General features: G+C 52.4%; 2 protein-coding genes across 6 annotated transcripts in view; both read left to right on the top strand.

The window, feature by feature from the left end:
- Positions 1-688: 688 nt before the first annotated feature.
- On the top strand, positions 689-15,418 carry CCDC134 (coiled-coil domain containing 134). 4 transcript variants are annotated; one of them, XM_079775542.1, is made up of 8 exons: positions 689-911; positions 1,160-1,251; positions 2,381-2,493; positions 3,518-3,639; positions 3,842-3,926; positions 6,210-6,391; positions 6,678-6,749; positions 10,547-15,418. In XM_079775542.1, exons 3-8 carry the CDS (start codon positions 2,397-2,399, stop codon positions 10,670-10,672), a joined length of 684 nt encoding a protein of 227 aa, XP_079631668.1. In that variant the 5' UTR covers positions 689-911; positions 1,160-1,251; positions 2,381-2,396; the 3' UTR covers positions 10,673-15,418. The 4 variants fall into 4 exon arrangements, 3 of the variants coding, with proteins under 3 accessions (XP_079631668.1, XP_079631667.1, XP_079631666.1); XR_013813719.1 differs by lacking the exons at positions 689-911; positions 1,160-1,251 and adding an exon at positions 1,845-1,975 and having other exon boundaries at positions 10,547-10,732; positions 11,837-15,418; XM_079775541.1 differs by lacking the exon at positions 1,160-1,251.
- A 752-nt stretch (positions 15,419-16,170) lies between these two features.
- SREBF2 (sterol regulatory element binding transcription factor 2) overlaps positions 16,171-23,211 on the top strand; it is a 51,017-nt gene continuing 43,976 nt past the window's right edge. Inside the window, exon 1 of one of the 2 annotated variants that reach the window (XM_079774262.1) lies at positions 16,171-16,406. In XM_079774262.1, coding sequence (XP_079630388.1) covers positions 16,319-16,406 — 88 coding nt within the window. In that variant the 5' untranslated portion in view covers positions 16,171-16,318. The remainder of the gene's footprint in view (positions 16,407-23,211) is intronic. The other variant, XM_079774263.1, reaches the window with a different exon arrangement.

Below are 23,211 nucleotides of genomic sequence, written 5' to 3'. Positions count from 1 at the left end.
CCGAGCTAAGCGGAGCTGTCACAGCTCGGCCCTTCCCTGGCTAAAGTAGGTCCCTGTGTTCCTTTCTTTAACTCGGAGCTGGCACTTGCATACCCACATGTGTGGTTCTTTTCCATCTGCGCTCCACAACTGCCTCTCCTGTTCCCAGTTCAACCCACTGGGCTTCTAGCTCCTGTCCCGCCCGCCTGCCTGAGTATGAGGACCCGGTGCCCGGAACTGGCCAGCCCACCCTTCCTTCCCGGGTACTGACCCGGCACAAAAGTGGTCTGAACTCCGTCCTAATTAATCGACGGGACGTTCCCGATGAACTGGGTTTAGAACTTGGTGCACCAAAGGCGCGAGCAGGGCATGTGCCAACTCCGCCCAGCTGGTTACTGAAAACACACACACGTGCTAGTCACGACCCACTAAACATCGTGCCAAAACCGCTGACGACACAACTCCGGGGAGGGCGCCCGGCCGGTCAGGGCCCAGTTCAATGACGCGCCCTCTAAGCTGGGCGCCGACCTCACTTCCTTCAAGCTCATCTTGACCGAGCACCGCGCGCCGGAGCCCGACGCAGCGTGAAAGGAACCATTCTCCTGCGGACCTCGCGCGCGACTAGTCCCAGAGCCCGGCGGGCGGAGCCGGAAGGAGGTCACCGGCGCGACCGGCGCGGCCCGCGCTCATTGGCCGGCAGCGGCGCGGTGGGCGGGACGGCGCGCGGAGTCCCAGCGCTGCGGCTCACGGGTGCCGTGGAGTTCTGCGCCTTTGCTGGTCTCGGGACGGATCTGCGAGCCGCACGCCGAGGGCCTGCCAGGCTGCCGCTTCTTGCCCCCCCCCCCCCCCCCGCCTGGTGGGTGGAAGTGGGAACTCCGGGCGGGTAGGCTCCCGGTGGAGACCGAGGGTCGAACCGGCTGCAAGAGTGGGAGGTAAGAGACGCCTCTTCTCTTGGGAAAGACTCCCCTCCTCCCGGAGCCCCAAAGACGGGGGACAGAAATCGGGGTTCGCGAGCCCAGGTACCTGGCCCAGGGACCGCCCCACCACGCCTCTTGCAGAATGCGTTCAGGCAGCTCCGGAGCTGGAAAGAGCTCCAGGGCGGTGAGCGGGAGTCACAGTGGAGAAGGCAGAATCCTCCCCACGCAATCGGGCTTTCTTTTCCCATCTTCCCCTGCTTCAGTCATTACCTGCTGTCTGCTATCCCCCTGGCCCCAAGTTCTGCTCTAGTTTGTGTCCGGTTCCCTTGAGTCTGGAGCGTGACATTGGAAGTTGGTGAGTCCTGGGTGAACTTGCACTGCTTTTCGTTCTCTAGGTTTCAGTTACGTCCTCTGTGTGGGGTGGGGCTGGTTCTCAGGTGACCTGTCAGTCACTGACCGTCTCTCCCTTGGGCGTGGTCTGCTCTGAAATAGACTGCTCGTTTAGACTCGGTTTAGCCTGGGAATAGCGGAGTAACTGGGCAGTTAGCTCACTTTTCTGGTTTCCACACTGGTAAAATTGGGCCCCTGTCACCTGAGTCTGAGGCCTTATTTGGTCACTGTAATATTGCACCCCACCAACTCCCTCTCATTCTTCTGTGCTTGTTTTACAAGTTTATTGGTTATCTCTTACTCCTAGTAGGAAAATAACTACCTTGAGTGCAGGGAGTTTTGTCTTATTCACTGCTGTACTCCCAGCTCTAAAACAGGGCCTGGAACATGGGAGGTACTCAATAAATAATTGCGGAATGTTGCCTGAACAGGAATAGGTGTTGCTTATGGTGCCTATGGTACCAAAGTGAGTGAGTAGCATCCCTTTTACCCCAAGACCGCCCTGCCTTCCTTCCTGCCCTGTGTCCCTTCCTTTCTGATGACAGAAGTCAGGGAAGGAGGGAAACACCAGAAGTGTCACACCCCCTCCGACTGCTTGGACCCCCTTGACCAGTTACTCTCCTGGGAGCCAGGATGAAGAAGGGGGCGGGGTGAGAAGGAATGACACTGACCAGCCCCACCTTCCCCAGGTACAGTGCCTCACCCAGTCCTCCCTCACTGGAGCAGGGTGGTGACGTCCTTATTTTTATTTTATAGTGAGGAAGCTGAGGCTTAGAGAGGCTGAGCAATTTGCCTGATATTCCACAGTTGGGAAGAGCCAGGTCTCTAGCCCAGAGCTCCAGACACTGACCCCTGTGCTCTCAGCACCCCTCCATTGCTGACATTTATCTTGCTTCCTCCTGCCTTCTGTCCCACAGTCTTTATTGTGTCTGCTGGTCACGGGCCCTGGGCTAGGCACTGGGGCTCCAGGGCTTCCCGAAGTTGGGTTCTTGGTATTTGGGAACTATGTCATGTCGGGGAGTTCGGTTCACCTCACTCTGTTTACATAACACCATGCCCGGGTCTCACCTCCTTTCTCTGGGTTACTCTCCTAGCTCCGGGGTCGTGGATATGGACCTTTTGCAGTTCCTAGTCTTCCTGTTTGTCCTGCTAGTGTCTGGGACAGGAGTCACTCAGAGGACCTCCGTGGACCCGAGCCTGGAGATCTGTATCCTTTGGGGTTGGAGGTGGAGTTAATGAGCTATGGCTGGGGAACTTTCTAGGGACTGATGAGGCCCAACTGATGGGAATAGGAGAGAAAAGGTAAGGTACCCTCATCAAACCTTGATCGAGTCCACTGCCTTCTGAGCCTCAGTTTCCCTATTATGTTAATAAGGCAATTTACATCTCTCAGAGCCACAAGGACTCTGAGAATAGTACATATGTGCCTAGTACCTTGTGGGCGAGACCCTGGTCAGGGACTCAGGCCCTGGCATTCTGGGCCACCTACTCTGGTTCAGGACTTGGGGACACAAAGATGAGGCAGTCCCTGGCTCTGAGGCCTTCACAGGCCTCACATTGTACTTTGTGATCACTGTTCTGATGGAACATGAGAGAAACACTGTGCTGGCTTTTGAACTGGGTTTTGAAAGAACAAAAGCTCATAGATGCCCTAGCCGTGTGTCTCAGTTGTAGTCACCTGTTATACCAAGAGTTTGCAGGTTCGGTTCCCAGTAAGGGCACATACCTAGGTTGTGGGCTCAATCCCTGGGTGTGTATAGGAGGCAACTGATTGATGTTTTTCTCACACATTGATGTTCTCTGTCTCTCTCTCTCCCTTCCTCTCTCTGAAATCGATAAAAACATATACTTAGGTAAGGACAAAAAAACTCATAGGGAAGGGTTGGGGGCATCCCAGGCAGCGTGTACAGTGTGAGCAGAGGAGCGGAGATCTGGGGGTCGGGAAGAGTTGCGGGAGATGGTGGGAAGACCATGGGGAAGGAGTACAGGAGCCAGGGCCTGAAGGGTTGTGTTCAGGCTCTTGGGTGTAGAATCCTCTGTACACTGGACACATGATACATTGCAGGATGCAAGCTTCTCAGGTTGTTACTCTCTGGCAGGGAGGGCCTCAGACCTGGGCACCTGTGGCCTTTGCAGATATGTGCTGGTCAGGAATGGGCCTTCTGGGTTGGGACCACGGGATTATCCAGGCAGAAGTATGAGTGCCAGCTCCTTAACTTAATGCTGCCCAGACAAGAAGATGTTTGAGGTGAAGCGACGGGAGCAGTTGTTGGCATTGAAAAACCTGGTCCAGCTGAACGATGTCCACCAGCAGTACAAGATCCTTGATGTCATGCTCAAGGGGCTCTTTAAGGTGCATGCAGGCGCGGGGCAGCTCATGGCAGGCCTAGTCTTTGATCTGGGCACTGAAGGCTGAGTAGGAGTTCCTTAACGGGATGGTGTTCAATTAGAGGGAACTGCGTGCACAAAAGATTTGAAGAAGGGTTTAAGTAAACGGCTGTGGCTGGGCTGTGAAGGCCTCTGCAAAGCCACTCAGCCAGGTGGGGTTCCCTCAGGTGCTGGAGGACTCCCGGACAGTGCTCATTGCTGCGGACGTGCTCCCCGATGGGCCCTTCCCCCAGGACGAGAAACTGAAGGACGGTATGGTCTTCCTGGTCGCTCCCTCTCCTCCCCACCACCTTGGTCTTCTCTAGTTGTTTCTTCCCTCCTGTTTTTGTCACTCTTTTTTCTCTCTGGAAATACCCTCTTGTGGCACCTTCCAAGTGTTCCCCTTCGGTGGATAAGCACTTAGTATATGGTTCTCCAAGAGTTTCTGGGCTTCAGAGCCTATTTCTGTGTCCCTGGCACAAATGTATTCCTTTGTGCTGTCCTGTGCTTGGAGCACAGGAACCAGGGAGGAAGCTCTGTCCACTACCCGCCGGGGATCCTTGCCTTCTCCACCCCCTGACCCTTCTGGTAGAGAAGGCAAGGGTTGTTTGCATTTCCAGGAGAAAACACAGGCCTATTGAAGTGACTGGACAGTGGGGGCAGTTGCCCACAGTCCTTACTACTGTTCTAAAAGCCTCAGCCTCCTTAAATCCTTTTTGAGACTAGGTGGGACAAACATCCTATATAATAAAGAGCTAATCTGCTAATTAGATCCCACAGCGGAACGACCAGTGGGCGGGGGCGGGGAGGGGAGGAAGGCCGAGAGGCAGCCAGGGCTGCGAGGGCCGAGCCCCTTGCACGAACTTTGTGCATCGGGCCTCTAGGAGATAAATAAGGTAAAAGACTATTCTGGGTCCCTTTATTCCTCTTCCAAGAATTTCTCTCCGGTGGTAATTTTCTCATGAACTGATGGTATTTTAATAATAAAACTTCTTAGATTATACTGAGAGAGGATGGAAGTGGCCTTGACATATTGAATGGTGGTCACTTTTACAAATTGCCTCTCTAATCTCCACTGTAACTGAGGAAGTTATACATATAACTTGGCTCTTAACCTATAATTCAAGCTTACTCCTAAGTGCAAGATGGTTCGAAGCCCAGGGGTCTGGTCCCACGTGGCTCAGACCCAGCGGGGCATATATTTGGAGGAGTCTGCTTATCTCTGTGCGTGGCCTGGCCAGTGCTGCTGAGGGCTGCCTGGGCCTTTGCGGGCACTGGAACAGGAGCTGCCGCCAGGGCTGGGTCTACACTTATTCTTCATGCTGACCTGGGTCGGGGGATCTGCCACCATGGTGGACACTAAATTCAGTCTAGACTGACCCGTTGACAAGCGGAAGGATATTGCCCTAACCCAGTGGTCGGCAAACTCTTTAGTCAATAGAGCCAAATATCAACAGTACAATGATTGAAATTTCTTTTGAGAGCCAAATTTTTTAAACTTAAACTTCTTCTAATGCCACTTCTTCAAAATAGACTCGCCCAGGCCGTGGTATTTTGTGGAAGAGCCACACTCAAGGGGCCAAAGAGCCGCATGTGGCTCATGAGCCGCAATTTGCTGACCACGGCCCTAACCGGTTTGGCTCAGTGGATAGAGTGTCAGCCAGCGGACTGAAGGGTCCCAGGTTCGATTCTGGTCAAGGGCATGTACCTTGGTTGTGGGCACATCCCCAGTAGGGGGTGTGCAGGAGGCAGCTGATCGATGTTTCTCTCTCATCGATGTTTCTAATTCTCTATCCTTCTCCCTTCCTCTCTGTAAAAAATCAATAAAATATATTTTTTTTTAAAAAAAAGAGGAAGGATATTAGTGGAGAAATTGATGAAATTCAAATAAGGTCTATGGATGTATTGTATCGATGTGAACTTCCTGGTGTAGATAGTTGTACAGTGGTTATGTAAGATAACAATAGAGGAAGCCAAGGGAAGGGATTTTGTGGGTTTATTGTGTAAGTCTAAAATTATTTCAAAATAAGTACTTAAGAAGTATTTAAAATTAAATAAAATTGGAAGAATATTTTTTTAAAACAAAGCCTATCGTGTTCCCTGGCCATGCTAACAGCCCTGACCCCTCGCAGACACTGTGGCTGTGCTAACACCAGGCTCTTGACATTTGGATACTAAGTTGGGGAGCATAAGCCCCAGCAAAGCCTCATGTGCTGCATATGCCTCGTGCAGAATGACACCCACTTCTCTGGTCCCCACAGCAAATGAGCCTCCTAAGCCATGAGATACGGGGGAAAGAGCAGGGCCTTTGCAGTCAGTCAGAGCTGGGTTTACAGCCCAGATTTGCCACTCACTTTCTCCCGGGTGAAATGGGAATGGCCACCACATCTCCCTCTAAAGGTGGTTTGGTGGACACAAAGCCCTTGGCACAATTGTCCGTTCTCTGCTTACTGGGCCTGGTGGGCTTGCCTCCATTGTCTGGGGAGTGTTGGGGGCTGGCCAGGAGGGCAGTAGAAGGGCATCTGCCCTGGGCACTCATCACGTTCCTCTCACCAGCTTTCTCCCAAGTGTTGGAGAACACGGCCTTCTTCGGCGATGTGGTGCTGCGCTTCCCGAGGATCGTGCACCACTACTTTGACCACAACTCCAACTGGAATCTCCTCATCCGCTGGGGCATCAGCTTCTGCAACCAGTCAGGCGTCTTTGACCAGGGGCCTCACTCGCCCATCCTCAGCCTGGTAAGGACTGGGGCGGGGACAGTCCGGAGCCCTGTCTCCCAGTGTCCTGTGAGCCTCGCAGCTGCCTGCAGCTGGGCCTGAATGTCAGCTCTCGGTTGCGTTTTCTGTGATAAGCCTCAAGGCACCTTGAGGTGCCCTCTCAAGGGGTTCTATGCTGACCTGGGTCCCTATGGGACATCACCTGGCCCACAGTCTTGGACCCTGGGTTCCAGTGTGGAGGGAGTGGCTCAGGGGTGAGCAAGAGGCAGGGGAAGGCAGAGGATGACTCACTTTTCCTCGTCTGCAGATGGCCCAGGAGCTGGGGATCAGCGAGAAAGACTCTGACTTCCAGAACCCGTTTAAAGTAGACCACACAGAGGTGAGCTCTCGGGGCTTGTGGCCATGTCTGTTCTGCTTCTGCTGGGCCACGGGAAGCCAGGTCCTGCAGGGGTTGGGGTGCCTGCGGGGGAGTGTGAGGGCTTTGGACTTGGAGCCAGACATGCCCAGGTCTGGGTCCAGGAACCATCACTCACTCACTGGTGCCTTTGGGCAAGCCACTGCCCTTGTCTGAGCCTCAGGCCACCTGTCTGTTCGTGGGCTGTGCACCCCAGCTGTGGGGGCAGTCAGAGGCTGTGAACACACCCTTCCCAGTGAATAGTAGGCACCCACATCAGGTGGGTGTGAGGGAAGCCAGGGGAGGTCAAATCATGCTCTTCTCTGTCCTTGAGCCTTTAATCACCCAGCCGGGCTTCTATCCTACAATCCTGTACATGCGGTCATTCTAGGAGGCTGAGGTAGACTCTCAGGGCTGAGGCTGTGGGTAGGATGACAGATGGGGACACATACAGTAGAGGAGAGGAGGGGATCAGAGGTGGCCAGAGGGATAGGAAAGAAGGGCTGGAGGACTGGACTCCTCAAATCACAGGCTGGCCCCTGCTCTAAGGAGGGGAAGGGGGTCAGGATCGGTGAGGGCTGTCAGATTATATACCCTGCTTGTAGGCTAACACGCTAGCCCGCCACTGTTGCACGGATACTGCCAGGTCAGAGGCATCAGAGTTTACTACAGCAAAAGCCGTGGCTAGACTGTTGGACTGGTCATGTTGGTTCCCCTTGTCCCTGAGTCCCACAGGAGTGACACAGAGGGGCTCAGGTGGATGCCACACAGACAGTGGGTTTGCGTCATAGCTGAAGAATACTAAGCTTGGGAAACTTACCAATTTATAGCGAACAGAAGTAAACCTGCTCTTGGTTTTGGGAGAGACATCTCCTCATCCTTCAAGGTGCGCTGCAGGCACAATCCTGAGAAATGGCCCAGGTACAGAGTGGTCGGGCTTTGCGTTCTTGGTGTATCCAGCAAGAACACGCAGGGATGCTCAGGCCATGTCGATTGCCTCCTCCACAGGCCATCCCTCAGCCCTACATGTCTTGGCTTAACTCCGATTCCATGAATGTACTATTCAGTCTGTTAATCTGACTGACAGGGGCTAGGACCATATTTGTTCAATTTGTCTCATACTGCATTTAATTAAGGCTGCCATCACAGGACTAAGCCGTAGGATGAGGCCAGCCTGCAGTATTGATCTCAGCCATGTGCTCCAGGATCCTGGACTCAGCCGGCTGTGATCAGTTTTGGGGAGACCAGTAGGTCTTACTTTAGACAATTGGATGTGGTCTAAGGCCAGTCTATTAGTCATTACCACCCACACAGGAGTTTAGACTGGCCTGCTGATCTTTGATGTTACTGCTAGTAATTACAAAGGCAGCAGATGGACCCACAGCCACCCGCATCCCTAATGGAGAGATACTCCGTGGCCCACTGTCTCCCACGTTACACTGGATTTGGGTCCCCATTACATTATTTGGCTGAATCCTAAGTGTCACTGTGGAGTTGCAGCCTCATTGACCCTACATGATAGAACCCCAGGCCACTCGGGCATCAGGAGAAGATGGATTTGTATCTGTCAGATTGAAACAAGGTCGTACTGGCATGAGTGTCTTCCCAGGGTCACTTCGGGAGCTGCCTTTGATGGCATCAGGCACACCGAATAGTTCAGTAATCACGTGGCTGAGAATGACACATCCAGCAGCTGGTCAGATTGTCATCTGCAGCTGCCACTTGGCTTGGCCAGACCCTAGGATTGTTTTGCCAAGTGGCAGTGCTGGATATAAGGCACAAAGAGGATTAATTATTCCCCATGTCTCTTGGGATCTAAGGCATTTTCTCCCTAGACGCTGGGATTATTGCTACAAGATCAGCATGTCATATCCCAGGACCTATAATGTCACTTTTTCACTGATCATCCCTTACTTTCACCTAGATCTTTGTCCAGAAGGGTCAGATGTGAATGGGACAAGGGCATTTTTACAAAATTTTCAGAGGCATATCATATCTCCTATCTTGGTCCACATGGGCCACTGTGGGGGCAGTTGGCAAGGACGTACTCAACCAATTGGTCATTATCCTAATAATCTTGGGCCGTACTATTTCAACCTGGGATTCCAGGTAGTCAAACCAGAAATACAAAGTCGGTTTTGTGCCAGTCCATGGCGGCAGGTGTGTAGCTTCTAGTACGATAATGCATTTAGGTGGAAATGACTACCATCTGGGTAGACTGGACCAGCAGTTTGATTCTGGTCAGTCTCGTCAGAGAAAGGGCCTTCCTATGGGTATCTAAGCAAGTGACCCAGACTGTCCAGTTTTCAGCCACAACTTGTTTCCACAGTTCATGGCCCCGAAGACGGATGGCCATCTCATCCACCAGTCTGTAGTCTTCTGAGTGGTAGACCAGAAGACTGTGACGTGCTTGGTCATTAGGAGTATCATCTAGGCAAAGGTGGTGGCTTTTAATTCAGATCATTGTCTGACTGGCCTTTGTGGAAGGTAGTCTTTCATTGTTGTCACTGGAGCTGGTGTCACCCATAGACAGCTGTATCAGGGGTCCCCAAAACCTCCCCCAGGTGAATGACTCACTAGGGCTCAGTGTATGGTCATGCTCACAGCCATGATCTATTAGAGAGACTGGCATTTCTGCTGTTGATGGGAATGACCCATTAGGGAGGAAGAGCTGATGGTGCGGGGGTAGGAGAGTTGCTCCGTTGCCAGGCAGCACGAAGGGCCCACTGAGTTTAGTGTCAGGAATTAAAGTAGGCTTTAGCCAGGCCTCGTGGGAAAGGGATCCAGGAAAGCATGGACAGTGTGTCCCTTCTGCCCCAACTAGGTTTGGGTCCCTGGTGAGGCTGAGCCATTGGGGATGAAGGGCCAGGATCCCTTGACTGGCCATCCCCAGCCAGAGCCAGAAAGTAGGGGAGAGGCCTGCCAGCTCAGCTCCCCCAGGAGGACCAGAAAATTAACTTGTGAGGACAGGAGGTAGAGTGTGGTCAGGCAGCACTGCTCACGAGGACAGCAACGCTAGAAGGGGACTGGGTTTTGAGGAGATGGAGCCATGCCAAGTTGGGGGCACATTTGGGACATCCCAGGGGAGGTGCCAGGCAGGCACTTAGATATGGAGGTGCACATTTGAGGGGTAACTGGCCATATAGACATAAATGAAGCCATGGGTTTGGAGAGAGCAGAGGGAGAAGAGTGCCCCCCATCAAAGTCCTCCTCCTCCCATCCCTGTTCACCCTGTGTTCCTGTTTCCTCACCGGCACCGCCATCCTCCATCTGTGAAGCCATGAGCCTGGGCACTATTGTCTTCTCTTTCTCCCACCCCCTTTCCAGGGTCTGTCAGTTTGACCTCTGATCCACCTGCTTCCTGTGCACTCCCTTGCCGAGACAGGATGCCTGCTGTCTCTTATTCTCGCTGGCTGCTCTCCCCTCCTCCTCAGGGGTATGGCAGCCAGGGCTTGGGGGGTGGTCTGTGGTTGTGGGGCACTCGGCCCCTCACTCGGGGAGGATTCTGTTTATTGTTTCTCTGATACCCGTGCTTGTTCACACCTTGGTACTTGTCCCTGTGCCCAAATGTCCTCCTTCCCTCACCCTCTTTGCTGTCAGCCTCTTGCTTATCTTTCAGAACCCACTTAGCCTTGTCCCCAAGCCCATTCAGCCATCTCCATGTCTGTTGGCTCCCTGAGGGCAGGGCCTGCATCTAAGCAACCCTCCTGTCCCCGCAGTGCGCTAGCTCGGAGTAACCTGCTGCCAGTGGACTAAGTCAAGACCACTCTCTCTTCCCCCAGTTCATTTCTAGCACCGACCCTTTCCAGAAGGCCCTGAGAGAAGAGGAGAAACGTCGGAAAAAAGAGGAGAAGCGGAAAGAGATCCGAAAAGGCCCGCGGATTTCGCGATCCCAGTCCGAGTTATAGCCCCGTTGCAGCCCATGGTTCAGGGGGCCAGGAGGAAGAGGAGGAGGCAGCGTGGCCGAGGTGAAGCGGTGCTGCCTGGCTGGTGGTGAGAGTCAGCACCTGTGAGAGGGGAGGCCATGTCTGCTTGGCCCCCTGGAGCCGGCTTGGAGCCCAGCTGCAGGGACTGGGCCACAGAGGGCTGGGTTTCCTCCCGGGGCCTCCCTGGAGGGAGTGTTGAGGGGACCCTCTGCTGCAAACACAACTCTGTGGAGATGCTGGGGGAGGTAGGAGGGGTGCAGGGCTGGACCCTCCCAGTGGGTTAGTACTGATGCTCGGCTGGCTGCTGCTCATGGGGAGGCAGCAGAACCAGGGTCTGAGCCACGTGTGGAGGTGCCACACCTGCTGCTGGCTGTACTGTGTCACTGAGCCACGTGGCACAAGTTCCAGCCCCCTGCAGAGACAATAAAAGTCAGCAAACGCTCTGGGCAAATCACAGCTGGTTTTGGCTCTAGGAAGCTGTGAGGCCTTTACCAGGCAGGTGGCGAGGGGCCTGGGTTGGGGAACCAGAGGCCCTCAGAGGTGTAGAGAGCACCTTAGAGGATGTTCTGCTTCATGAGGGAGCCCCAGGCTCTGGCAGGGCAGCAAAGTAGGGGCTTGGCTTGGGCCTCCTAATCCATTCTCTGCACTGTCCTTGATGAAGGGTCAGTGTTGGAAAGGGACTGGAATCGTCCTGGGTGGGTGTTTATCCAAGATGACCTTGGAGCAACATGATCTCTGTCCTCAGCTAACGGGACAGTCATAGAACAGGCACAGGAACCCTCAGCCTGTGGGCTGCAGAAGGCTGCGCTGTGATGACAGGGCTGCCCCAAGCTGGATCAGTCAGACAGTGAGCTCTCCGGCTCAGGAGGAAGCCTTGGTCACAAGGCAGGGGAGCTGCAGGGGCCTGAGTGAGCGGCTGCCCTTCAGTTGTGCTCTGCCAGGCAGAGTGGGGAGGAGCTCTGGTGGGATTCCCAGCTCTGTCTCTTTGACCTTGCAAAGCCCGGGTCTGCTTCTTAAAAGGGGAGAGACATAACCACCCCAGAACCTACCACCACCACCCCCGCCAGAGCCAAGGGAGACCCGAGTCTTGTCTCAGCCCATCAGGCTTGCTGAGTGACCCTGGTCCACCCCTCTCTGTTCCTGTAGTTTCACTGGCAAAGTGGACATGATAACATCTGAACTGCTTCTCCAAGGCCGGGTCCTGGCTTCTCAATGACAGGTGTCCTTCTCTGATGGTTCTTCACTTGTCCCATAGATTTGCTGAGCACCCACTGTAAGCCCAGCCAAAGAGAGGGGTCCAGTCTTACCTATCTTCACCTCTGCCCCATCTGGTACCTTCATCCTCCTGCGCTCTTCCTTCTACACCTTCAGCCTCTGTCCATCTTCAAATGGTTCCAAGTTTTCCCATCTGACACCTTCAGACAAACAAACAGAACTACCCTGCTTTCCCCCTCTCCCTCCCTTTGCTGCACTGTTGATTGTGTGGTCACTTGTTCCCGGAACTCCACCTTGAGTCATACTGTAGGCAGAGCCTGTCCACTCCCCTGCTGGGAGCAGCAGAGGCCCTAGGGTACTCGTTTGTCCAGCCTCCTTGCAGCAAGCATTCAGTTCTGTGACTGAAGTGCCACTAACCAGATGCACCGTGTGAGTGTGGTGGTGGAAACGGTGGCCCCCAGGGGTCAGGGGGATTCCTAGTGGCCAGACCAGCTCCAAGGGTGCCTGCTGGTGGCAACAGTGATGTCTTCATTGGTGCGTTCAGCATGGTCTTGGACGTTGTTCCTGTCTGTTGAGCTTCCAGACACGATCTGAGACACCCGTGGAAAATCTGGGAGCTCCCAGTATCCCCTAAGGCAGGGGTCCTCAACAGTGGTACTGCTCACATTTGGGACCAGATAACTCTCTGTTGTGAGGAGGTCTGTGTATGTGAGATATTTAGCGGCATTCTTGGCCTCTGCTCACTAGATGTCTGTAGTCATCTCCCAGTTATGACAACCAAGCATGTCTCCAGACGTTGCTGGATGTCCCCTGGGGGCAAAACCTTCCTGGCCACAACCCTTCTTCCTCCTTATCTCAGCCCCACATCTTCCTGCCCGGACATGCTGTGATAGTTCCCGAGGATCCTCCAGGCCTCGGGGCCACTGTGCTGTCCTTGTTCTCTGCCCTTGGTCTGAGTCTGCTCTGTCTCTTCCCGATTTCTCTTTCCTCACCTGCGCCCTAAATAAAGAGTTTACTGGCTTAGTTTCTCCTTCGTTCTTCTTGACAGCTGCATCCTCTAAGACAGGGATAGGGAACCTTTTTTCTGCCAAGGGATATTTATAACACCATTCTCCGGCCATACAAAATTATCAACTTAAAAATTAGCCTGCTGCCCTAGCCGGTTTTACTCAGTGGTTAGAGCATCGGCCCTCAGACTGAAGGGTCCTGGGTTCAATTCCGGTCAAGGGCACGTACCTCGGTTTCTGGCTCAATCCCTGGCCCCGTTTGGGACACTTGGTATGCGTGGGAGGCAAGAAATCAATGTGTCTATGTTTCTCTCTCTGTCTCTCCCCCTCCCTCCCACTCCCTCTAAAAATCAATGGAGAAAATACCCTTGGGCGAGGATTAACAACAAAAAATCAGCCTGGTATGTTTGGTCAAACATTTAATTACCTCCCCCCCCCCCCCCACCCCCGTGCCTTGGCAGGGCCAGGCCACATGATTAGACCCGAAAGCTGGATGTCCCCCACTCCTGCTCTAAGACCACAAAGCTGATGGCACTTGCCCTGTTGTCACCTGATAAGCCTCAATCCTTGTTTCAACTTACCCAAAACCAAATGTTACTTTCCACCCTGAGCCTACCTCTGTGTTAAACCACGGGGTACATGCTTTGGCTTAATCCTGGAGGAAACGATATCTGAGCTGAATCCTGAGAGATGGGGGAGCAGGGAGAAGGAGATAGACACTGAGCAGAGGCCTACAAGGGGAGGCATCAAAAGCAGTCAATGGAAAAACATGCCAAGTTCTCTTCTGTGACCTGTAGTAAGTGCCCAGTCTGTGGTGGGTGTCGGGACACAATGGTCATCTGGTCCAACCCTCCCTTTTCATACGAAGAATCCAGGGCCTGAGGAGTGACTTGTCCGAGGCTGCTCTACCCCCGGGAACCAGCCTCGTTATCCCCGCCAAGGCGGGTGCCAACGGGAAGAGCTGTTAAGTTAGGAGAAGCCAGGGCCAGAGGGAGAATGTCAGTGATTTGCTGAGGCTGGGTCCAGTGCCACCACCTTCCTGCTACAGTTTTCACCGAGCCTTCATTTGTGCTCCCTCAGGCTACTTTGCTGGGAACCAGGGCCTCTGGGCAGGTCCAGCTGGGAGCTGTGGGAACAGTTGTGTCCACCTACCTAACCTGATGCTTCTACAGCAAGCATGTCAAACACATGGCTCACGGGCCGCGAGTTTGACATGCTTGTTCTACAGCCTCCTGTGGGGGGTTACTGAGACTGGAATGAGAGGGCACTGGACCAAAGTGAGTCATAGGGTAGGCCAGCAGATGGTCTCCCTCCCCGCCCCCCACCCAGTGGGGGGAGCCCTGTGAGCCACTGAGAGGTGCAGTTGAAGGTCACATTTTCCAGCTCAGTGCCTGGTCCAGAGCTGGGCAGCAGGGTTTGGTTTCCTGTTTCAGGGTGAGACCGGTATAATCAATACCAACTCTAGTCTGTAAACAATGAGAACAGTCCTGTCTTTTTTCCCCCCAAAATAAGACTATTTATGTTGTACAATTCATTATAAAAAGTATACTGAAATATCAAGAAAGTAAAATTTACCCTAAACCCACCATTCCCATAACCATGACTGACAGCTGTTGGGCCTTGCATCCATTTGCCCCTCATGTGAGCACGTAGATCCCTGTTCTTTTCAATCACAGTAGCTGCTTTGTGTGGGCACTTACTGCATGCCAGGCCTTACTAAGTGCTGGCTGGTAGCAGTGTCTGCTGCCTCTGGGTCCTTGTCCATGTTGTCTGTTGCCCCAGCTACACCAACACCATATGCAGTTCTCTCCTCATTATGTTAGGGTTCATCCTACTAGTAAATGTGGACGGCTTTCCTGACATCCCAAGTCAGATCCCTTGTTAGTTTCATCACACCCTGTTACTTTTCTTTGATCACTTGTACTATTTATTGTCTGGGTTTTTTTTTCGTTTGTTTAACGGTTGTTCACTAGACTGGAAGCTCTCAGAAGACAGGAACTATCTCTAGTTGCCTGCCACAGAGGTGTTCAATAAATATTATCAAAGAATGTGCAGATGATCCCATTTAATCCTCACAACTATGAGGGGACACTATTCCCATTTTAGAGATGGCAAAACTAAGGCTAAGAACAGCTAAACTGCCCAAGGTCACTGCATAAGTGGGTCCATATGTCTGCCTCCACACGGCCTGTGTGCTCATAAGTCTTGAGCAACAGCTGCCTCTCATTTATAGGGAATATACTTTTCCCTTTTAACAATATATTGCAAAAGGCTGTCAGTGGTTATACAGTTATCTATGTAATGTTTAATGATGCATGGTTTTCCATTGTGTGGATGTAATTATTCATCCAGTCCCTCATTAGGCTTCCCAATTTCCCAGTTAGACTTTGGGATGAAAGTCTTTAAACACACACACTTGCGTACTTTGAGCACTGGTACTTTTATTAGGTTAAACTAGAAGTTTGCGCATTTGTTGACGTCGTAACCAGCTGCAAGATGGAGCAGTGGGTACTTGAAGGAGTGGGAATCTGTGGGTGGCTGCGCGTCAGAATTCCTGCGGAATTTGGTCAAAATGCTCACGCCGCCCGTGGCGGCCCGGGCACTGGCATTGTTTTAAAGGTCTGCAGGCGGTGGGGTGTGCGTCGGGGGTGGGGGGGATAACCAGAGGAAGAAGGGGGTGTTCGCGGCAGGTGCGAAGGCGCAGAGGTTTTGGACAATTTACGGTCCACGTCGAGCCTCCGTTTCCGCCTTTGTAAGGGGGTGGGAGAAATGCGATTTGAATGGCCTCCATACTCCTCAGGGGCCCAGGTTTGTTTCCACGGGCTCTCCCAGGCGGGCTGGGCGAGGGGAGAGGCGGGGGCAGCTGGGAAGATGACGTAATGTACTTACAGCTGGCTGGGGGGTAGGGGGTCCGACCAGCGGGCCCGAGGGGGGCGTGTTAACCCTTCAATTCCCGGCGGATGGATGGAATAGCTTGCGGAGCAGACCCAGCGGAAAAGAGAGCGGCCCCTTTAAACTAGGGGAAGGCGGTTGGGCCGAGGACCCGGAGGCTTCCCTTCGCAGGCCCTACCAGACCGCGAGGGGCGTGGCCTCGTTATGCAAATCGGAGCTGCTGATCGCTGACGCGCCATCACCCCACGCGCCGCTCGCCGCGCCGATTGGCTACGCCGCGCCTGGTCCCATTGACAATAAATAGGGGTGCGTGCGGCCTGGAGGCGGGGCCGCGGGTGGGGGCGGGGGAATCCCGCCCCGCCCCTCCTGCGCGGCGCAGACATGGCGGAGGGTGGCACCGGCCGGTGAGGCGGTACCGGGCGGGGGCTGTCGGGTGTCATGGGTGGTGGCGGCGGCACCACCCTCGCGAGTCCCTAAACAGGCCGGCAGGGAGGCCTCTGCGCCGAGACGGACGATGGACGAGAGCGGCGAGCTGGGCGGTCTGGAGACCATGGAGACGCTCACGGAGCTGGGCGACGAGCTGACCCTGGGGGATATCGACGGTGAGTGATGGGTTGGGGATTGGGATGCGGGGGCGCGCGGGGAGGAAGGGGTTACGGCGGCGCGCGCGGGTGCGCTTGCGTCCCCCGCCCGGAGTCCCGGTTCGCGCGGGAAGGACCGGCACACGCGGCCGCCCCGAGGCGCCCCAGGCTTTCCGGGCGCTGCGGGTTTGAACCCGAGCCCGGCCGCTCCGTTCCGACAGCCCGTGGGGTCTGCTCCCGGGCGTCGCGTGTCCTTTGGCGGAGTGAGGGTCGTGAGGCCGGGAGCGCGACCGCGGCCTGAGGAGAGCGCGCGGCCGCCGCCTCCCTCGCGCGCCTACACGCGCCCCCCCGGGTCCCACTCGCCCGCCGCGCCGCGTTGCACCTGTCACTCCTCGCCCCGCCGCGGGGGCGGCTTTGGATTCCCGGAGCCGAGCCCTCGGCTCGGCGCCCCCAGCCCTGGTCTTCTGAGCTTGACCCACGAGGGGTCTCCGGATCTCGGGGAACCTTGGGCAGCGAGCGCCTGCCAAAGCGAGTGGCTGATGAAACGAGCGGTGGCGGCGGGTATGGAAGCATCTCTGTGGAATGAAGACGCCGGCTCTCCTGCTGTCGCGCCGCAAAGGGAGTTGAGCAGCAGGAATTTTGAGTTGTGGCCCCGCGGGCACAGGCAGGGGAGCGGGTGGCCTTTGGTCCAGCAGTCCTAACAGTGGAGTGGAGAGCTGGTGGGAGCCTGGGAATCCTCTCTTGCGATGCTCTCATTTGTTACCACGGGAACCCAGAGTTTGGGAAGAATCAGCGACCTGCCCAAGGTCACCCAGCTGTTTACAGAGCCCAGTTCCTGGGCCAGTGTTGCTGTCTCTACATCAGGCTTCCACCTGACCCTTGAGGGTGAGAAGCCCAATGAATAGGTTAGTAATTATGACTCTCAATAGTTGGACTCTTCTGATGTTCTAGGCCCCAAATACTTGATATTGTTTCACGTGTTCCTCACTACAGTCCTACAAGATAGATATTCTTATTCCTTCTATTTAACAGAAAACTGAGTCCAGGAGATGTTAACTTGGCTAAGATCAAACCTTAAATGCTCCAGAACCTGTGCTCTTAAACAGTAACCCAGGTGCACTGTGCTCTTGACTTTGCCAAGTGCCTCCATGTCCAGGATCTCAGTACACCTTGCAGGCAGGAATGATGGTTCCATCCCCATTGTACAGATGAAGAAACCCAGGTAGCAGATTGTCTTCAAGGGGAAGAGATCATTGGCAGCAGCTAATGGGAAAGGATCAGTTTCCCATTTTGCTTCTGTAACATTTTACCCTTGGTCTGTCCTTGCTTTCCCTTTTGGGTCATCTGGGCATCATGGTAAGACCTTTAATTGAATTACCAAGTCTAACCACAGTCTTTTCCGCCAAGTGCTCCTAAAACAGAGATGGACTAACAAATGGGGGAGGGCAGTATTTGGAACTTGGCAAAGGCAGCTAACATGTGTTGAGCACTTCCATGCCAGGTATTCTGTTAAATACCATAAACATTAATGTTCTCAATTCTTAACAGGTCGAGACTACCATTATACTACTCTCATCCCCTCTCATGGGTCCTGAAACTTAGGCCCAAGGCAGTTCATAATTTACCCAAGGCCACGCAGCCAGTAAAAGTGTGCCTGAAGCTGCCTACCAGGAGGCTCACACAGAGAAATTTATGTCCATTTTGCATTCCCATTCCATAATCGATCCCTACTCGTCTTAATTTATAATGTGCTAAATTACCTAGTGGTTAAGTATTAACTTTGTCTCTGTAGATTTCTGAGTAAATTGTACATTCTGGAAACTGCCGCAGCGGTTCAGTGGCTTTGTAGGTCTCCATACCAGATTTGGGAAAAAGTGGCTCCCTGTCTTTAATTGGTCAACAAGTATTAAAATGCCAGCTGTGGTTTCTGAGCTGTTAGGGAACATGAAAGATAGGAAAGGCAATTTTATGGTCTCATGGAACCTGAGATGAATAACAATAAAACTGCAGTGCTGAGGATAGAACAGCTCACAGTTGCACAGAGCAATAAGTGAAAGGTAGCACTGGGGAGCTTGATGAAGGCTGGCTTAACAGGAAAACGACACCAAGGAAGTGGCCCTTCACCTGGGCCTTGGAGGACAAGATGTGTTGGGCAGCTGAAGGCCAGTGGTCTGCAGGTACAAACATCCCTGAACTTACCCAGTTCCACCTCCAGAACCTCGGCACTACAAGGGCAAGGGCCTTGGTTTTGTTCACGCTGTATTTCTTGCACCTGGAACTAAATATTTGTGGAATGCCTGAATGAATCCAGGACCTTGGACTGGGCAGGATTCTAAGTTGTACCAGACACAGTCCTTGAGGTTGGGTTAAATCGGGAGCCGCCAGGTGAGGAGGAAGAGACTGGGTATAGAGACATATACTGTTGTATGTGTGTGGTGGGGGAGAGGGGATACTTGCAACCTCGAGAGCTCATACCTGCCTCTAGGAAGGGCAGGCAGGTGAGCAGAATCCTTTGCCATTGTTGGCCCTGCTACAGTCCACAGCGAATGGGCCCAAGGAGGCCATATCCGTTCATCATTAAGCACATCTCTGAGTGGCTTCTAAGTACCCCTGTGATGGATAAAGTGCTGAGAATAGATGAATAACTTTGAACAAGACATTCAAGGTCTCTTCTCTTTGCGGAAACTTTAGTTCTTGAGGGAGGAAACAAGCTGAACAAATAAAATAAATGACACTTGTGTCACGGCTCTGTGAAAAGAACGTGTCCATGTTACAGAGGGTGACTGGTAACCAATTTAGACTGAGTAGGCAAGCGAGGAGTCTCAGAAGAGAGATGCCCAGGTCTGGATTTTTATGTGTAATACCCAGATTTTTAAACATTGGCCCAACAAAGCATGTGTGTTAGTTGATCTCCACGTCCTTGTTCCACTGTTGAATGTTCGGTGGTCACAGGCCACCAGGCCTCTTATGATAGGGTATCTAGAGCACTACCTTTTGTCGGTGTCTGTACTGAGACAGGGCCTCACGCTTCATGATAAGCCAGGTCTTCTGGGATAAGGAAAGGCACAGTTGTAGAGGTTTTATTTTGCTTGACCCAAACAGATGGGTGGCGGAAGCAGCATGACAAAAATGTGGAAGGAGAAGGATAAAGTAAACGATTACAAGTGATTTATTGGCATAAATGGTATGTGTAAGAGAACAGTAGAAGGTATGCTCTGAAAGGTGAGTTGGAGCCAAATTGTGGGAGTCTTCATACCAGACATAGACGGTTTGTGGAATGTAGGGAGGGTTTGCAAGTGGGGTGATGACACATTAATCATGGATTTTAAGGAAATTCAACTGTGGTGATGGGCAAGGAAGATTGGAGTCAGGGAAGCCAATTAGGAGGGAACTGCAGCCATCTAGGTGTGAGGTAATACTGAGAGGGTGATGGGACATGGATAGGAAGTGGCTGTTTTGCAAGTTGCTAGATATGACAGGACGTGCCCTCAGAAGGCGTGGCCCTGAAGACAGAGCAGAGGTGGAATTCTAAGGTCCCCAACAAGGCTTTGATCCGGGCATTGGGAGAGTTCAGAAGCCAGTAGGAAGAGCTGGTTCGGGGAGATGAAAATTTGTCTTAAAGGGGCTGAAGATAAGATTCATGGGGATCATCTACTAGGAGATGAGAGGCAGATGCTCAGGAGAAGGTCAAACCTGAGGATGGAGATGGAGGAGTAGTGACTAGTGAGTTGAGGATAGAAGTGGGAGGAGATGGAACCCGGATGTCAGATTAGGTGAGGAAAGTGTCATAACTGATGGGAGGTAAGCTTTTGAAGATTGGTTAATGGATGATGGAGACAGTGATGCAGAGGACAGCAAGGATGACAGGCCATGAAAGGGGTACGGGATCTGGCAGTTAGGAGGTTGATCGCTGACAGCAGTCGGATAAGTGAGTGTAAGGCTACATAAACCAGAAAGGCGTCAGGAGTGAGGAGGTGATAGACAAGTAGAGGCATCTGTTCTCAGAGAAGGTTAAAGAAACTTCAGCAACCTAATCTACTTACATTAAACACTTGATTTTGTGGACCTTGAGTTAACAGACTCCAGATTTAAAGGACAAAATTTCCGTCCATATGTCATATGTGAAAATTGACACCCAGTCACCCGGCTGGAGTGGCTCAGTGGTTGAGTGTAGACCCATGAAACAGGAGGTTTCACGGTTAGATTCCTGGTCAGGGCACATGCCCGGATTGTGGGCTTGATCCCCAGTGTGGGACGTACAGAAGGCAGCCAATCAATGATTTTCTCTCATCATTGATGTTTCTATCCCTCTCTCACTCTCCCTTCCTCTCTCTAAAATCAATAAAAAAATTTTTTTTAATTAACACCCTGTTAATTTTAAGATGCTTTTAACCAAGATTTATTTATAATTACATTAACAGGATTTTTTTTGGTTATTAATTCACTGTTATTTTTAACAAATTTTAGCGAATAGGTCATATGTTAGAAAAAATAATTTCGCCAACATAATTAAATATTACATTCTAGAGGCCCGGTGCACAAAATTCGTGCATGGGGCAGTCCCTAGGCCTGGCCAGCGATCGAAGTGCGAGCGTCTGGTGTGGAAGGGCAGGTCCCAGCTGACCCTCTGCGCCCCCCTCCACCTGAGTCACAGCGCCTGAGTCCCCATGTGGAGATGCGTGGTGAGCGTGGCCGGATGCCACAGGCTGGGGTGCAGCGTGGGCCTCTGGGCCACTCAGCAGCACCGCACAGAAGCCAGTCGGGCAGCGCGCTCTCTCCCGGCCGGCCTCGCAGATCAGCTCGTGTGCGAACCTACGGGGAGCCCGACTGGCCCCTGCGGTCCTGGCAGCTGCGGCCTGGCTCACCTGGAAGAGGCCATGCAGGTGCAGGGCGGGCTACGGCGAGATGGTGGAGCAGGTGAGCAGGCAGCGCCAGGCCAAGGCGGGTGCGAGTGGGGGCTCGATTGGGGAGCTCACCTGCTCCACCATCTCGCTCGCTCTCGTTGGGGCCCCATCGGGCCGGCAGTGCCTCCACTGCTGCCCGCTGCCAGTGCCTTGTCGCCCCCCCCCCCCCCCCCCACGCCTGCCATGGTCCACGCAGCCCCCTGGTGGTCAGTGCACGACATAGTGAGTGGTCGAGCTCCTGGTCGAGGGGACAATTTGCATATTAGGCTTTTATTATATAGGATTGGCAACTATGGTCTACATATTTAAGTCCAAGAGTCACTGCTCCTTAACAATGTTTAGCAAATGATTAGTACGGGATCATACCACATTATGCTGGGTAATTTGTTCCGTTGTCGTGTGACGTGACTTTCTGCAGCAGTTTTAATGCGTGATGTCACTAAGTCATGCCCCAGCCATGTGCATTTGTTTACTTGCAGTGATTGGTGAATGCAGGCATTTACTAGATCTCAGTATAAATTTAAAATTACAGTAATGCATATAGAAAACTTTTCTGTGAAATTAAGCTTTTCATACATACTTAACTTTAATTACACAGATGTATCTACTTAAGTAAAAACAGGTAAATTACTTTGTCAATTTTTTAACATACGCATTTGGAAAAACCTACTTTATTATATAACAGAATTTTGGCTTAAACAAACACCTCCTCGCCTGAATTAGTCTGCTATATCCAGATTTTACTGGATTTGCCTATTCTGGACAATTCATACAAATGGAATCATAACAATATGTGGCAAAATGTTGTTCAGGTCTATTTGTGTTGCTAGTGTTCCTTTGTATGGATACACCACGTTTTGTTTATCATTCATCAGTTGATGCACATTTAGGTTGTCTCTACATTTTGGCTATTATAAATGAAGCTGTTATGAATATTTGTGTACATGTTTTTGTGTAGACATGTTTTCGTTTCTCTTGGGTAGATCCTCTACAATTATTATTGCTGTTGGTATTTTCATAGGGCTTTATAATGGCCGCATTTATTCACTTGATCATTTCCCATGTTCCCATAACTAATTCAGCTCTGAATCTCAGGACAGAAACTCTCAGTATGGTAGGCAATTCTTTTTATCCCCCTGTTGATGTCTTTCCTGGAGCCCGCCCTCTGTTACCCACCTGATGATGGTGTCCAGGTCTGCTGTCCTGCACTTACCCTAACCACCCTAGCCATCCCCTGGGGACGATGCTGAAGCCCCTGTTCCCTAGTTCTTGTTTTTTCACTCCCTTGTTTTTTGGTGGAACACATCCTCCAGGAGCTTCCTGGACAAGAGTACACTGGAGATAAATTTGGGGGGACCTTGCTTGTATAAAAAACAACTTTATTCTACCCTCACTCCAATCTGATAGTTTGGCTGAGTTTAGAATTTTAAGGTTAAACAATTTTATATCAGAATTTTGAAGGCATTGCCTAATTGTCTTCTAGCTTCTAGTAGTCACGAAATCTGATACCATTTGATTCCTGATCCTTTATGTGTGACCTGTTTTCTCCTGGAAGCTTGTAGGATCTTGTCTTGTTGTTCTGAAGTCCACGACGAGGTACGCTGATGTGACTGAGCTGTCAGTCACTGTCCCTACTTGATGGGCTCTGGAGGGCTCACTCTGTCAGATAACTTGCATTCATGCGGTCCTGCTGGTAGCACACCCAGCACCCCAGCTGTGAGGAACTTCCAGTCCCTGAGCCTTTGGGTGGCACTGTCTTGGGTCTCTGCTGGCTTCTCCCTGCAGTCACTACCATCTTTGGCAGAGTCCCCAGACAGTACCTGGCACTGAGGCGCTCTGTAAAGAGGTGTCGAATGAAAAGGAAGTGCTTGAAGTTCAGGGTGTTGGGTGGGTCCCCAGCCTGAGTGTCCACATCACTGGGA

Source organism: Cnephaeus nilssonii (genome assembly GCF_951640355.1).
Source record: "Cnephaeus nilssonii genome assembly, chromosome: 6".
In the NCBI taxonomy this organism is placed as follows: Eukaryota; Metazoa; Chordata; class Mammalia; order Chiroptera; family Vespertilionidae; genus Cnephaeus; species Cnephaeus nilssonii.
Note: the sequence above shows the minus strand (reverse complement) of the source record. Positions and strands in the feature narration are given on the sequence as shown.